Genomic DNA, 13541 nt, shown 5'->3' on the forward strand with positions numbered 1-13541 from the left:
TTTGATGTTTAACTGCTATGTGAAATTTCTTTTGTAAAGCTCCTTTAAAGAAATATTGCCCAGAGTTGGAGTCCCTACAGAAAGATCTATGATGTTCTTCTTGAGTTTAATTCCAGGAGAGTTTCTCTTTCAGACATATCAGTGTACGTCCCTTTAGCAAGTAAATGTTTTTCTTCCTATTGTACATCTCTTCACCTTGGCTGCCAGGGAGCCCTAAGTTAAATTTTTGGTTCAGCCATAAAGGTGGTCTGCTACCTCTCATCATTCCCCCCCCAAACTACACAGCTGCCCGTTCATTCTGAATGTAAAGATTTCATTAAGTTTGTGGTTTTTCTTGTAAAGCTCTTCTCTTTTTTAAAGACTTTACATGAAGTTTTTGGGATCCATCCTGAGACGTCTCTAAGAATAGATTAATGCTGTGTGCGCACTACTTCCCTCCACAGCCCTGCACGCACACATATCGTAGGTCTTAATAGGATAATATAGCGTCATATATGAGAGTCCTTTCTATCGTCCCAGTGGGATGTACAGATGGAAAACTCTGAAACAGACATTCCACTTAGGGTTGTAGAGAGTTACTTAAACAGTTCATGGTTGGTCACATTTATTCACTGTGAGTCAGAGCTGGGTTCCTTTCCCCTCTTTCGCTCTGCCAGGAATGCTCGCCTCAGCTTTCTTTGGAAACCTGTGGCAAGTTTTATTTTGCTTGAATTTAAAATGTATCCTTCAGGATTTCCTAGTTCCATGCATGGTGCCCTGTAGATAAACAGTAGCTGCTGAATGTCTTTTGATCCTCTTAGAATAGCATTGTTGAGGTGTGTAACCTGAAGGGAAAAGTATACATGAATTTAAAAGCGATTTATTCTTCCTTTGTTTCTGCCAAGTTTCCACCTCTAGATATTTTTAAACACTGTATTAGGCTACCCTTAGTTTTTACATGAACTTCAGAATTAAGAATAGGAAGGCATAAGAATATGCTGAAATATTCTTAGTAAATTCCTTTGCCTACAAGGAAGTGGGTTAGAACCAGGAAAGTGCTGATGGGGTAGCCAGGATACATGCTGAACCATCTGTGTGACTCTTGGCAGGAATAAAATGACAAAACAAGGTCTTGAGAGTGCTCATTATCAAGTGCGTGATCAAAAACCAACGCTTTCTCATACGAGAAAATTGGCCCAGCGCCTTGAGCCCCCCGGGTGATTGTGTGTGTGCCTGTGTGCGGGCACAGCTGTCGAGGTTGAGCACTTTTAGTGTGGCTGGGACATTGGGAGAGGAAAGGGCTGCGAGTAGAGGAGGTTGCCATTGCTTGGAGTTACTGTCACTGTAAACTCTGGGTGTGAGCTCAGGAAACTGCAGGGGATTTCAAGTGTAATACAACCATAAACATCAAATGGGGATTGTAGCAGAGGTTCAAGGCCAGCTCTCAGGAAAGAATGAATGGGAGACTTGGAAAGAAATGTGTTTTTCCTATCTTCTTCTATACATATAAAAGGCTAATATGCAAAGTATCCCTCCAACCGTCTAACTAGTTGCTAGATGCACACTGACCAGCAGGGGGCAGATGCTCAAAGCAGGAGCTACCGGGACGCACACTGGCCATTTACAAAGAAATGGCACCGTGGACCTGGTGCCGACAAAGCAACACTCGGCTTCCCCCAAGTGGGACACAGGCCTGGCCACCACCCCTTAGCGACACCCCACCAAATCATAGCCATCGCTGCCAAGACCCCATGGCACAAAATGCAGCCTGCAGCCCAGCCAGCCCAAAACGGTCCTGTGGGCACTGGGTAATGACATCATGTAGCAGCACCCCGCTTCTTCTCCCTAGTGACTAGCCTTGCAGTTTCTTCAGCCCAGAACATGACTTGCTTTATAGCCAGGTGCAAACATTTTACACTTTAACCAAATGTCTGTGAAGCATTTTCCCGTGCCTCATCTCATTTGATCTTCACAGAAGTTCTGGAGTAAGTAGATAGGAGACTCGGTAGAATCCTATTTTCTTTTCATTAGCTGGAAAACAGAGATTTAGAAAGCTTAGAAACTTGACCCAACTAAAAAGAAGTAAGAAATGGTGGACCTGGAAAATGACTTCGGGTTTTTTCACTGTGCAGAATATAGTCAGACACTGCTGCAGTTAAATATTTTACCCTTTGTTGTCCCTGCATGGTCTACAGTAATAATCTGCTTTGTGTTTTGATATTTACTGCTGTGTTGCTGACAATTACCTGAAAGAGAAGTTGGGGTGCTTCACTGGGCTGGGAAAAGTTTAGCTACATCAGAAAGCAGGTGTAATTGTTTATTCTATATATAAAAGGCTAAGTTGACTCGCGCATGCGCAATACATATAAAGCTCTCGCTGGCGCCAATTGCACATGTGTGTTTTGATTTGTCATTGTCGATTGTGAACTTGGTTGACACTTCTATTATAGGGAATGGGAGAATAGTGATATTAAAATATTTCTTCTAATTAATTTCCTTTCAATGTGTATGAATTCGTGCACTGGGCCACTAGTTTAGTTAAAAAAAGAGCCGAGGGCTACACAGTTTGATAATTGCCATTTATTGTGCTGAGTTCAGCCCCACAGCTCAAGTGACCTCTGCCCAGTCTCACTGGGTGGAGCAGCTTGCCGTCCCTCTGCAGCCGTCCTCCAGTCCCCTAGGGGCGGTGGGACCTGGGCGCTCATCTGCGCCACCCGCTCCCCACTATTCAGGCCATCTTCCCAGACACAGGAGTCTGGAAGTGCCGGCTCTCAAAGACCTCACCCTCCTTTCTCTTTACCTCTGAAACCCCAGCACTTAGCACTTAAATTCCTTACCCTCTGTATTTTCTCGTTCTTTTTGTCCTTGAAGGTTAGTACTTTTTTTATATCCACTGTAATTTTAACTAGGCTTGGGACAGAGGGGAGATAAAAATGTGTAGTTAGCGTGCCATTATTAACGGAAAGTTCTCTGTGGTTGTTGCTACACCCAGCTTCATTTGTGTATTGAAGTGCTTGCTTCGGGTATCCTGTCTCCCCACCTGGGCACAGGCACGCCATCCTAGGCTTATTGGTGCTCACAGAGCCCTGCATAGAGGAACTGTCAGATTGATCCACTGGTGATGGTAAGTCAGTGGCATAAGCAGTCCTAATGATTTCATTTCTGTGCCCTAAATTACTTTTCAGACGCTAAATCAAAATTGAAATCATAGTAGATAATAATTTTTCTTCTTTTAAAATGTTGAAATTAAATTGCCTCCTTGCTAATCTGATTTTTAGGAATGAGTGAACAAAGCACGACAAGTAGAGTACCTTTAAATGACTCATAATTACTCACAAAATGCACGGAGAGCTGGGCGTGCGATCAGGCAGCTCGTTATGTGGCAAATGCAATTACATGCCTCAGAGCGTGGCCACTCCCTCGGCTCCCCCAGCTGTCTCCCGTCTCGGGCCTGTGATCAGTTATTATTAAGCCCAGCTGTCAGAATCTGACACTACATGCCGGTGCTGGTGGTGCCTCTCAGTTAATAGAGGGCAGTTTTGAGCTCACATATTGCAGCGTCGGTCCTCACAGTTGGCAAAATCCTGCTGGAGGTTGCAGGCTATGCAATTAGAAAATTATCATTAATCATAATGGTGGGCAATGACATTCACAGTGTAATATACCTTCATCATCTCTGAGCTGCAGTTCTGAAACCCAGAGCGCCCTGAAACTTTGTAACTCCTTGCTGGCAAAGCCGGACCTGGGCTGCTGCATCAGACTCGAACCCGCCACGTGCTGATGAGGCTTTTCCTCGGCTTTCTTTATCCCCAGTCACCGACACGGATGTGTTTGCTTGCGGACCACTGGCCCAGACCCCCTGAAGACGTTATGTGACACACAGCATCCATACTGTCTCGCCTTTTAAAATGCAAAACATTAATCTCGTGTGGCCTTACCTTCTCACTATGCAGTTAGGCTCTACTGAGTATGAAATGATGGCCTCTACGAGTGTTTCACGATAGCGTGTCCCCTCTCTCGATCTCCTGCCTCAGCACCATTTAAAAATGTCTCTTCTGTGGCACCAGTCACAATACGTTGTACTTGATTGTTTTCCAAACTTGTTTTACTTCTATTTGACAGCTAGCACTGCTTTTAGTAAATGCTCATTTAACCTTTTGAGTAAATGAAGTTAAGAAAACTAAGAACCATCTAGTCCTTCCACACAAATATTGCTGTATGTGAAACTCTTGTCCTGTTGAATTTCATTCCACTGCCTACTTTTATAGATACACTGCGCCTGTTTCTATTGTCTGAACTTAAAATAATATGCTTAAGTCCTCCAGCCATGTGAGTTATGCTCTCCGACACTATTATCATTCTCTTTCCGATTATCATTCACATATAGGCCCCACTTCACACTGGGTGCTGTGATGCATGTTGAACAAAGTTTTAAAGAATATTTTCAAAACTCAGCTGCATGTGCTTGGATGTATTACATACTTCTCCCTGCCCTAGTGTAATTATGTATCAGGTAAACTTCCCATGCATAAGCTCATTTCCGTTCAAAGTTACTGTCTGTTGATTACAGTTCTACTGGAGTAATTAAGAATTTTCTTAGTTGCTAAAGTTTTTTAATTATTAGTTTAAAATACAAGATAATTTCAAATTGAATTGCTGTTCTATGTTATTAATTATTTTCTTTTATACTAGCAGTAGGAAAATAATGCCTTGGCTGGTTTGGCTCAGTGGATGGAGCGTAGGCCTATGGACTGAGGAGTCCCGGGTTTGGTTCCGGTCGGGGGGCAGATGCCCGGGTTGTGGGCTCAGTCCCCAGTAGGGGACATGCAGGAGGCGGCCGATTGGTGGTTCTCTCTCATCACTGATGTTTCTGGCTCTCCCTCTCCCCTCCTCTCTGAAATGAATAAAAATATATTTCTAAAAAAAGTAGGAAAATACAATTATTTTGTCATAGCATTATAAGTAACTTGAACAATGGTGGCATGTACTCTAAATTGGTATAGTTTGGGCCTTTGTCCCCAGTAATATTAATAATACCTTACTTTGTGGTTGTTATTTTATCCGCGTTGATCTGTTAAACTAAACTGGCCATCCAGTAGCCCCAGTCTCTGTTTCTCCTGGCACAGCTCTGGGTTTGGCACAGCAGTTCTTCACAGTGAGGTGGGGGAAGAGGGTGCCCTTCTCTGCCAGCTCCCTCAGAATGTTAATGTTCGTCCTCCTTCCTCCCACCCTCAGTCATGTCTGTCCATCACCAGGATACATGAGAATTTGGAGTTTTAAAATTAAACACAAAATTAACATTTTAAAGGCAGATTGGAACCATCGAGGCAAATGATCTTGGGCACGTGGCATGTATTTTTATGGACTTGCACACTGGTTCTGCCTCATGGATTAGAGCAGGCAAATACTTGGCTACATTTGAGTGGAGGCCTTCCCATAGCATGTTGATAAAGATTCTTTCCTATTTTGGAGGACCAAGTATTTCCGTTTAGATTGGTTGACAAGATTGGCATTAAAGTTGCAAAGGGACCCATAATATCCCTTTATAGCAGTTTAGTGAATCAGTTCCCAGTTCTCTACTTTACTGACTCGTGACTATAGGAAATTTTTATAAATAAAAAGTGGAAGGCCAGAACCGGTTTGGCTCAGTGGATAGAGCGTCGGCCTGGGGACTAAAAGGTCCCAGGTTCGATTCCGGTCAAGGGCATGTACCTGGGTTGCGGGCACATCCCCAGTGGGGAGTGTGCAGGAGGCAGCTGATCGATGTTTCTCTCTCATCGATGTTTCTAACTCTCTATCTCTCTCCCTTCCTCTCTGTAAAAAATCAATAAAAATATATTAAAAAAAAAAAAAAAAAAAAGTGGAAGGACATTAACAGATAATAGAAGTTTAAAGTAGAACAGTCCTTTTTCGGAAACAGAACTCTTAAGGCGCATAAAAATGTAGATAAACAAGTAATCCATCTTGACCAGAGTATATAATGTAGCAACATAATGGCAATACAGACAAGCTAGAAACTTTTGAGGTAGTAATAATAGTATACCAGAGGTTAAAAGATGTTTTCTTGAAGTTGTGAAGCCTGAAATTTAGGAAGTAAGTTGATATATTGTTAAGGATTAGTTGAAGGTTTAATATGTTCATGACTGAAGACAGCAGGGACTTTTACCCTCTGGTTAACACTGGCCGTTCTGTGTTCAGCAGAGAGCGGTGCCAGGAGTTCACCCTCTCACTGGCTGTGCGGCCGCTGCTGGGGCGCCTTCATGGGAGACCTTGAGAAAGCTCTTCTGTGGACAGACCTGAGGCTTGATGCCACTGAAAGCAGCAATCCCAGCTCTGTTATGGTTGTTCTGATGTGTTTTTTCCCTCCGAAAGGGAGTGAGGGAAACGTGGCTAATAAAACCAGCCATTAAATCCCATTCTGTTTTTGATGGAAATATTTCCTCCTATAAAACGTAACGACCATGACTGATTGCAGAGGTTGTTTACCATAACCAGATTGGCCCCGAGAGGCAGCTTAGAGCAGGTCCATGGAATCCGGATAGCTGATCAAAAGGCCTGTGTGGACATCATGGAAAAGGACCGTGAGAGTACGTTCAGATGTGGTCTGCTGTTTTGACTTTCAGCCCGTGTTTATGACTGATTTAAGGTTCGAAGGTGAAACCCTTAAGGGTGAGGTTTTTAGTAACCGGTGCCTGCGCGCACAGGAGGCGGGAGAGGTCTCACCTCACCAAAAAGTGTCCTGGGACCGAATAGTGTTACAGTGAGGTATTGGAATGTTTTTATCTGAATACGGACAACTAGACAATTGAAACAATTGTCTTAGTGCCTTATTCACATGAAATTCATGAGTGCATGTTTTATGTATGAACAGATTGATTTAAGAAATATTTATTGGCAGGCAATGTTGTAGGTACTGGAAATTCATCATTTAAAACAGATGAAGTTCCTGCTCTCCGAAGAGGCCGTGTCTTGGGTCTCACACTCTGGAGAAGTGATAGCGGTGTACTTCTTCCTGCCTGAGAGGAGAGATTGCTGTCTGAGGCCGGACACCAGTGTGTGGGGAGCTTCGCCTGGGAGACTACGGCTGATGGCCGCCGGCACCCTGTGGCTGGGGTCCTAAGCCCGCCCTCTCAGACGGGCCCGTGGTTTTCCCAGCTTGCTCATGTGTTCATTCCGTCTTGAAGTCCTTTCAGATGTCCCAGCTGGCCCTGTTTCCTGCAGCCCTCCCCGTCTTCCCTGTGCACCCTGCAAGCTCAGTGCATTGCTTGGAATGACTGAGTGTGTCTGCTCGTGTGCCCGTGTGCGCGCGTCTGTGCTCGGCCAGGATCGACGCTGCTGCAGGAGGCCCCGGGCAGAGGCGGGCTGCAGTGCTCTCGTGCTTCATGTGGGCTAGGATTTGGCGTCGTATTTGTTGACTACAACTACTGTCCTAAAGCTACTTTAAATCTGAGCAGTTTCTTTAAAAAGTGTGATACATTGAATTCTTTTTAAAAGATGCTTTACATTTCTTGAAGGTTAGTTTTCTAGGATTAGAGTCAAACCACTTGGTGTATATAATCTTCTGTTTTTAAAAACTGTACAGATTGTGCTGACATGAAACTTCTCGATGGGACCCCTGTGCTCGCTAAGAGTTGTTTTTCGTGTTCACAAGCCCATCGCCGGTAGCTGTAGGGCGGGCCACCCTTTCCAATCAGGAACAGTAACATGGCTATATCCAATGTCTCTTACTGCAGGGGGCATTCGGGGCCTTTTTCTCTGTTATATCTCTTCCTCCCACCTTCCTTCTCACACGGTTTATGCTGGAACGAATCGTTTCTGTTAGGATTTCTGTGTTCTCTGTGTAACTGATCGCTGTCAGAATTCACAGACAGGCAGGCGGTGTAAGTTCCATTGTGTCAGGCCAGTGTTCTCTCCTGAGCACCCATTTCAGAGGATTTCAACAGCACAGCCCCCACGGGGCCAGTTTCCTCTGGGGGCAGCCTCCCTCTGTGGGGCGTCTGCATCAGAGCCCGAAAGTAAAAAGCAACCAGCAGTTTATGGGTCACAAACTGAAGTGCCACTCACGCCTGTTCATTAATTGGGTGTAAATTCTGCTCAGTCCTTTGTTCCTCAGCCTTTCCCTGGGACTAACTCCTGGATCCTGGCGTTGCCATTTAGGTTCATTCTGAAGAATTTTCTGTACAGAATTTTAATTTTTAATGAATTAAGTGAAGTGGACCATATAAGAACAGATATAAATATCAAGTAATTAATTGAAACCCCTGAAAAAAGGGTAATTTTCATTTTAGACTTGTTTTTTCTGAGTGGCAAACTTAAAAAATCTGGTATACCCAGAGTACTCTTGTAGATTCCAGCATTGTTTTGAATGAATGAGGTGATAAGTGAATGGATGACTTTTATTGTACATGCCTGAGTTATTATATTTCCATAGTTCTGATGTAAGAATATTCATGAATATCTTCGTATCCCAACCTAAGTGAGATTTCCCCTTTACAAGCCTGGATCCTTCCTGCTTCCAGTCCCTCCCCTGGTGTAGTTGCTGACTGCATGTCGCAGTTGTGTTCAGTCCTTCTGGTAGAACAGGGTGGGAAGTTATGTTTGAGGAAGCTGTGTAAAGCGCTGACCCGCAGGTGACTGGGCAGGTTCGTTTGCTGACCTTTTCGTCGCCGCCAGGTGTTGGGTCCCGCTCCCCGGTGGTGTTCCTTCTTAGACAACTTGACGGAGGAATTGGAGGAGAATCCGGAAAGCACGGTGTACGATGACTACAAGTTCGTCACCAAGAAAGACCTGGAGAATTTAGGTAAGAGAAGAAATTAGGATAAACTGGCTATAGCTGACTTCGGAACAAGCAGATGTACAACTGCAGTTGAATGTTAAAACCCTGCAATAAACAGATTAATAGAGTCTCTTAAACTTCATTTTTATCCCGTATCTCATAGCACAGTTAATCTAGGCAGAATCTCTTCTACCAAGTGCCATCAGAATAGCGCTTCACGTTTTGTCCTTCTGTAAGGAAATCTTCATCTCTTCAGCTTCCACGGAAAACGGGAGCAGCCGTGCTTCCCGCACAGTGTGAGCGAGCTGCTGTGGAGGCAATCCTCCCAGACACGCCGCGGGGCTCTCCCCAGCCTCTCCCCAGCGGCGTGTTAGCTCACCTCTGATCAGATAGGAGCCTCGCGCAGAAACCTTAGAAAGCCCGGGGCAAGAGGATAAAGGGAGAAAGACATTTCCCCCCAAACTTCTGGGGATTCAAAATTAAAAGGAAAAAAACTGATAGTTGGAGTTTAGGTACATTGAAAAATTTTTATATGTAAAAAAATATATTTTTTATATTGAAAGTTCAACTGTAGATTGCACAGTCATTGCATCAAGTAGGAAAACGGATCTATCTCTTGTTTTTTATTCCTTTGTTTCGTTGGGTTTTTTTCTAATGCCTCATGCAAATTTACAAGAAAATAATTAACTAATAGCTCTTTAAATTGTAATGTTTAAAAAGAAAAGAGTTGCATTCAGCCTTTTTAAAAGAGACTTGGGAGTGAAATGGGGTGAAGTAGGAGCTTCCTGCAGACGTGTCTCCGTATAATTCTCACCGTGGGCTGATGTCATACCCACCCACATGCTTAGCTCGGACAATAGGAGTCTCCTAACTATCATGTTTAGTACTTTTGGCTGCTTTTTCAGTTTCTTTACTGAGTTTATTTTGGGTGAGGAGGGTAGTTAAAAAGGTTGAGATATATTTTGTTAAAATGTCATTGTACTGTCCATTTTTAAAACTGTACAAATAGATATTCAGCAAAATAAGTTCTACTAGAAATAATTTCATGTACATTATTAATATAGTTTAATATTAAATAAGCCATTGGTTATCATTTTTCAACAGATTTTACCATCATATATAAAGCCTTTTCAATAATTTATATTAAAAGTACAAGTAAGGCTTTCTAACTAACTTGCCTTTTTTCTTAAGATTAGTCACATTAAATACTTACAAGTGCTGGGTTTTCCCAGCTATGGCCTTTACCAGATCCTATAACATGGTATTTTCCAAAATGTGCTCCGTGGAATACTATGTCTGCAGGAAGTGCTGGGCGGGGAGCACTGTGGCCACGGTCACGCGGTTGGAGACAGACTGACATGGCCCACATCCCACCTCTCCTGTGACTTGGGCCAGTGTACTTAACCTCATATGCCTTGGTTTCATCATCCATAAAGGGGCAATAATAATGGTACCTCCCTTCAGGTACTTGGTGACTGAGGCGGACAGTGCCTGAGGAGTACTCAGCAGTGTCTAAACATACAAAGTGAATGTGAATTACTATTGTAAGAGCTTCCCTAAGGACCTTCCCTCTTCTGTTAACTTTCCCCAGGGCTCACGCATCTCATTGGATCACCTTTTCTCCGGGCATATATGCATGGATTTTTCATGGACATAAGACTCTATCACAAGGTACATACAGAAGTGAAGTTATTTTAGGTGACTAATGAGCAATCTATAGACATTTCTTCTCTACTGATTTATATTTTCATAAAACATACTTATGATTTATCAGAAATCTGTCTGTTCTCTGACATAATAGTTATGGTGAATATGAAACATGTTGCTAAATACAATTCTTTAATTTTTTTTACTTTGAAAAGGTGAAATTGATGGTAAATCCATTCGCTTATGAAGAATATAGGAAAGATAAGATCCGACAGAAGATAGAAGAAACACGGGCACAGAGGGTCCAATTAAAGGTAAGTATTGTGCTCACCATTGAATTTGCCAGAGAAAAATACTTAATTTTCATGTTATTGTTCCAAAGAAGCCCGTCATCCATTTCTGAATTTTTCCATCTTTTGCTAATTTTTTTTGGTATTATATTTTATTTATCATGAGGGTTTTATCATTATGGACTCTGTGGCAGTGGTATCGTGGGAAATAATGCCAGGGGGACTGGTGTTGTCGCCCTAAGAAAATCGACGGAGCTTTCCAGTGGCTGCTCCGAGTCTGGAGGGCGGGGCCTTGCTCATCTCCACTTCTTCCGACAGTAGGCTGCGCTCAGGCTAGCTGTGTGGATCACAGGAAGTAGGCATTAGACCCCGTCAGGGTCCCGACAGCAGTCAGACCACTCTAGTCATGTTAGCAGAGAGAACTTGATGGAACAAAGTTAACCAGGCAGTGGAGAACTGAAAAGACGGGAACGCTGGGATTGAGAAGAGAGGCCGTGGCTTCAGGAAGAGTTCCCACGGAGCTCAGGCTCAGGGCTGGGCAGCAGACCTTTGAGGAGGGCGGCCGCTGGGGCTCAGGGCCTCCGGGAGGACGAGGACGCTCCTGGGATCCCCTGCCCCCAACCCCCTGGTACTGCCATGAAAAATGTCTTCGTGCGATGCCAACCCAGCAACAAGCAGACGGGGACGAGCAAGCCGCCCCTCCTGCCCCCAGGCCCCTGGCTGTCCCTCTTGGTGAACGCATCCCCCACATGTACAGTCATTTCTGTTAAAAGCACACACACACCTTCAGGGCAGAAGACGCTTCTTCCCTTTCCCAGCTGCTTGTTCAGTGTGTGTCTGAGAGTGAAGAGTGAGGCGCATGGCAAGGAGAGGCTGGGAGGGCGAGTGCTTTTGTTCGGTGTTGCTTGAGCCTTCAAAGCTGAAATGTAGATATTTGAACACAGCTTGTCTTTTCCTCTACTAGAAATTGCCAAAAGTTAACAAAGAGCTGGCACTTAAATTAATCGAGGAGGAGGAGGAGAAGCAAAAATCTACGTGGAAAAAGAAAGCTAAGGTAAGCTTTCATAAGGCAGAGACAATATTGATAAATTGCTCCTACATTTTCTTGATAGTAACAACGTTTTTTTATTTTCATTTTTTACTTTAAAAATACACTTAGTTTTTTTCCCCGACTTATAAGATAGTATATACTTAGTTGGGACATTTGTAAAATAGAAAAGAATATAAGGGAGTCACCCATATAACTCCCCCTGGAGGGAAGCAGCATTAATATTTTAGTGAATTTCTTTCCTGTCTTACTTCTCTTAAAATTATAAACCATACTAGCAAGACAGTCTTTATATATAAAACATTTATCCTGTTTTCATAAAATAACACAAATAGCTTCCCATTTTATTAAAATTACTTTGTAAATATTTTTGAGAGTTTTATATTCTACTAGAGGCCTGTTGCACGAAAAGATTCATGCAATAGGCCTTCCCTTCCCCTGGCTGCCGGCACCGGTTTTCCTCCAGCACCTGGGACCCAGGCCTTCACTCCGGCTGGAGCCGCCTTCTCAGCCCTGGCTGCTCCAGCCGGAGCTGCCTTCAAAGCCCTCACTGCTTCAGCCGGAGCCGCCTTCAATCTTCACTCTGCTGCTTCACATCGTATGCAAATTAACCACCATCTTTGTTGGTGGTTAATTTGCATATCATGCTGATTAGCCAATGGGAGGCGTAACGAAGGTACGGTCAATTACCCTGTTTGTCTATTACTAGATAGGATGTTGTGGATGAATTCTAATTTTTTAAAAATATATTTTTTTTAATTGATTTCAGAGAGGAAGGGAGAAGGGAGAGAGAGAAACATCAGTGATGAGAGAGATCATTGATTGGCTGCCTCCTGTACACCCCACACTGGGGATCAAGTCTGCAACCTGGGCATATGCCTTGACCAGCAATCAAACCGTGACCTCCTGGTTCGTAGGTTGATGCTCAACCACTGAGCCATGCCAGCTGGGCTATAATTAGTCTTTTTATTGTTAATTGGGTTTTTTTGCACTAGCTAGATTTATTTATAATTGCAGAAGTAACCAATTTTTACTTAGAATTGGCATATAGGCATGCGCATGCTTAACATTTAACTGTGTGAAAATAGACAAGGATCAGTCAGAAAACTGGGTGCTTTCTTTAGCCGGTATTGTTAAGATGGGGGGGCGGGGGCTTTTCTGATTTTGCAGCTGCATGAAGACTTCCTCCCCAGCACTCTTTTCTCATCTGCTTAGCCAGGCGGGCAGGCACCCAAGCATGGTTAGTGCTAAGAGCTGAGACGGTCGCTTCCTTCTCAGGAGTCTGCAGGACCTGAATCTGGGTGAATGGCCTGATCCATGCAACTTTGGGCAACTGCATTGAGCGCTCAGGTTTTTGTTGGCGTGTTTATTCTTTCTCTGTTCTCTATGTAGTTTTTAACAAGTAAGTGATCGGAAAAATGCAGAATGATTGGTGGGAAAAATCATGACTGCCTGTGCTTTTAAATTTTTTTTGTCAAAATATGAATCGGATCATCCTGTAAGCAGCACCGGGCTGTGTACTGTTTCCCCTGCGAGTGTGAGGAAGAACTTAGGAGTTCTTACCTTCACAAACAGCTGTTTCTCTCCAGCCGCTGGACGCTGGAGCTGTCTCTGGAGCTGCCGCCTGGCTGAATTCTGCGAGGAAGCACTGTTTGTAAAATGTGCCCCAGCTTTTTGGTGCCTGTGGACCCAGATCAGGCCCTATTGTCCGAGTTCAGTTTCTGTTCAGAAGTGTTTAGAGTCTTCCAAAACCCGAGGCTGCTATTAAACACAGTTCGTATGATTTGTTGTTTAATAATGT

At 43.7% G+C, this 13541-nt stretch overlaps 1 protein-coding gene across 4 annotated transcripts in view; it reads left to right on the forward strand.

Moving 5' to 3' along the window:
• Positions 1 to 13541, forward strand: part of NOL10 (nucleolar protein 10) — a 58235-nt gene that overhangs the window by 33476 nt on the left and 11218 nt on the right. For all 4 annotated transcript variants that reach the window (XM_036335354.1, XM_036335355.1, XM_036335352.1 and 1 more), the window contains 4 exons: positions 8653 to 8779; positions 10347 to 10426; positions 10618 to 10716; positions 11657 to 11746. In XM_036335354.1, coding sequence (XP_036191247.1) covers positions 8653 to 8779; positions 10347 to 10426; positions 10618 to 10716; positions 11657 to 11746 — 396 coding nt within the window. The remainder of the gene's footprint in view (positions 1 to 8652; positions 8780 to 10346; positions 10427 to 10617; positions 10717 to 11656; positions 11747 to 13541) is intronic.

Source organism: Myotis myotis, unplaced genomic scaffold, assembly GCF_014108235.1.
Source record: "Myotis myotis isolate mMyoMyo1 unplaced genomic scaffold, mMyoMyo1.p scaffold_m19_p_14, whole genome shotgun sequence".
In the NCBI taxonomy this organism is placed as follows: Eukaryota; Metazoa; Chordata; class Mammalia; order Chiroptera; family Vespertilionidae; genus Myotis; species Myotis myotis.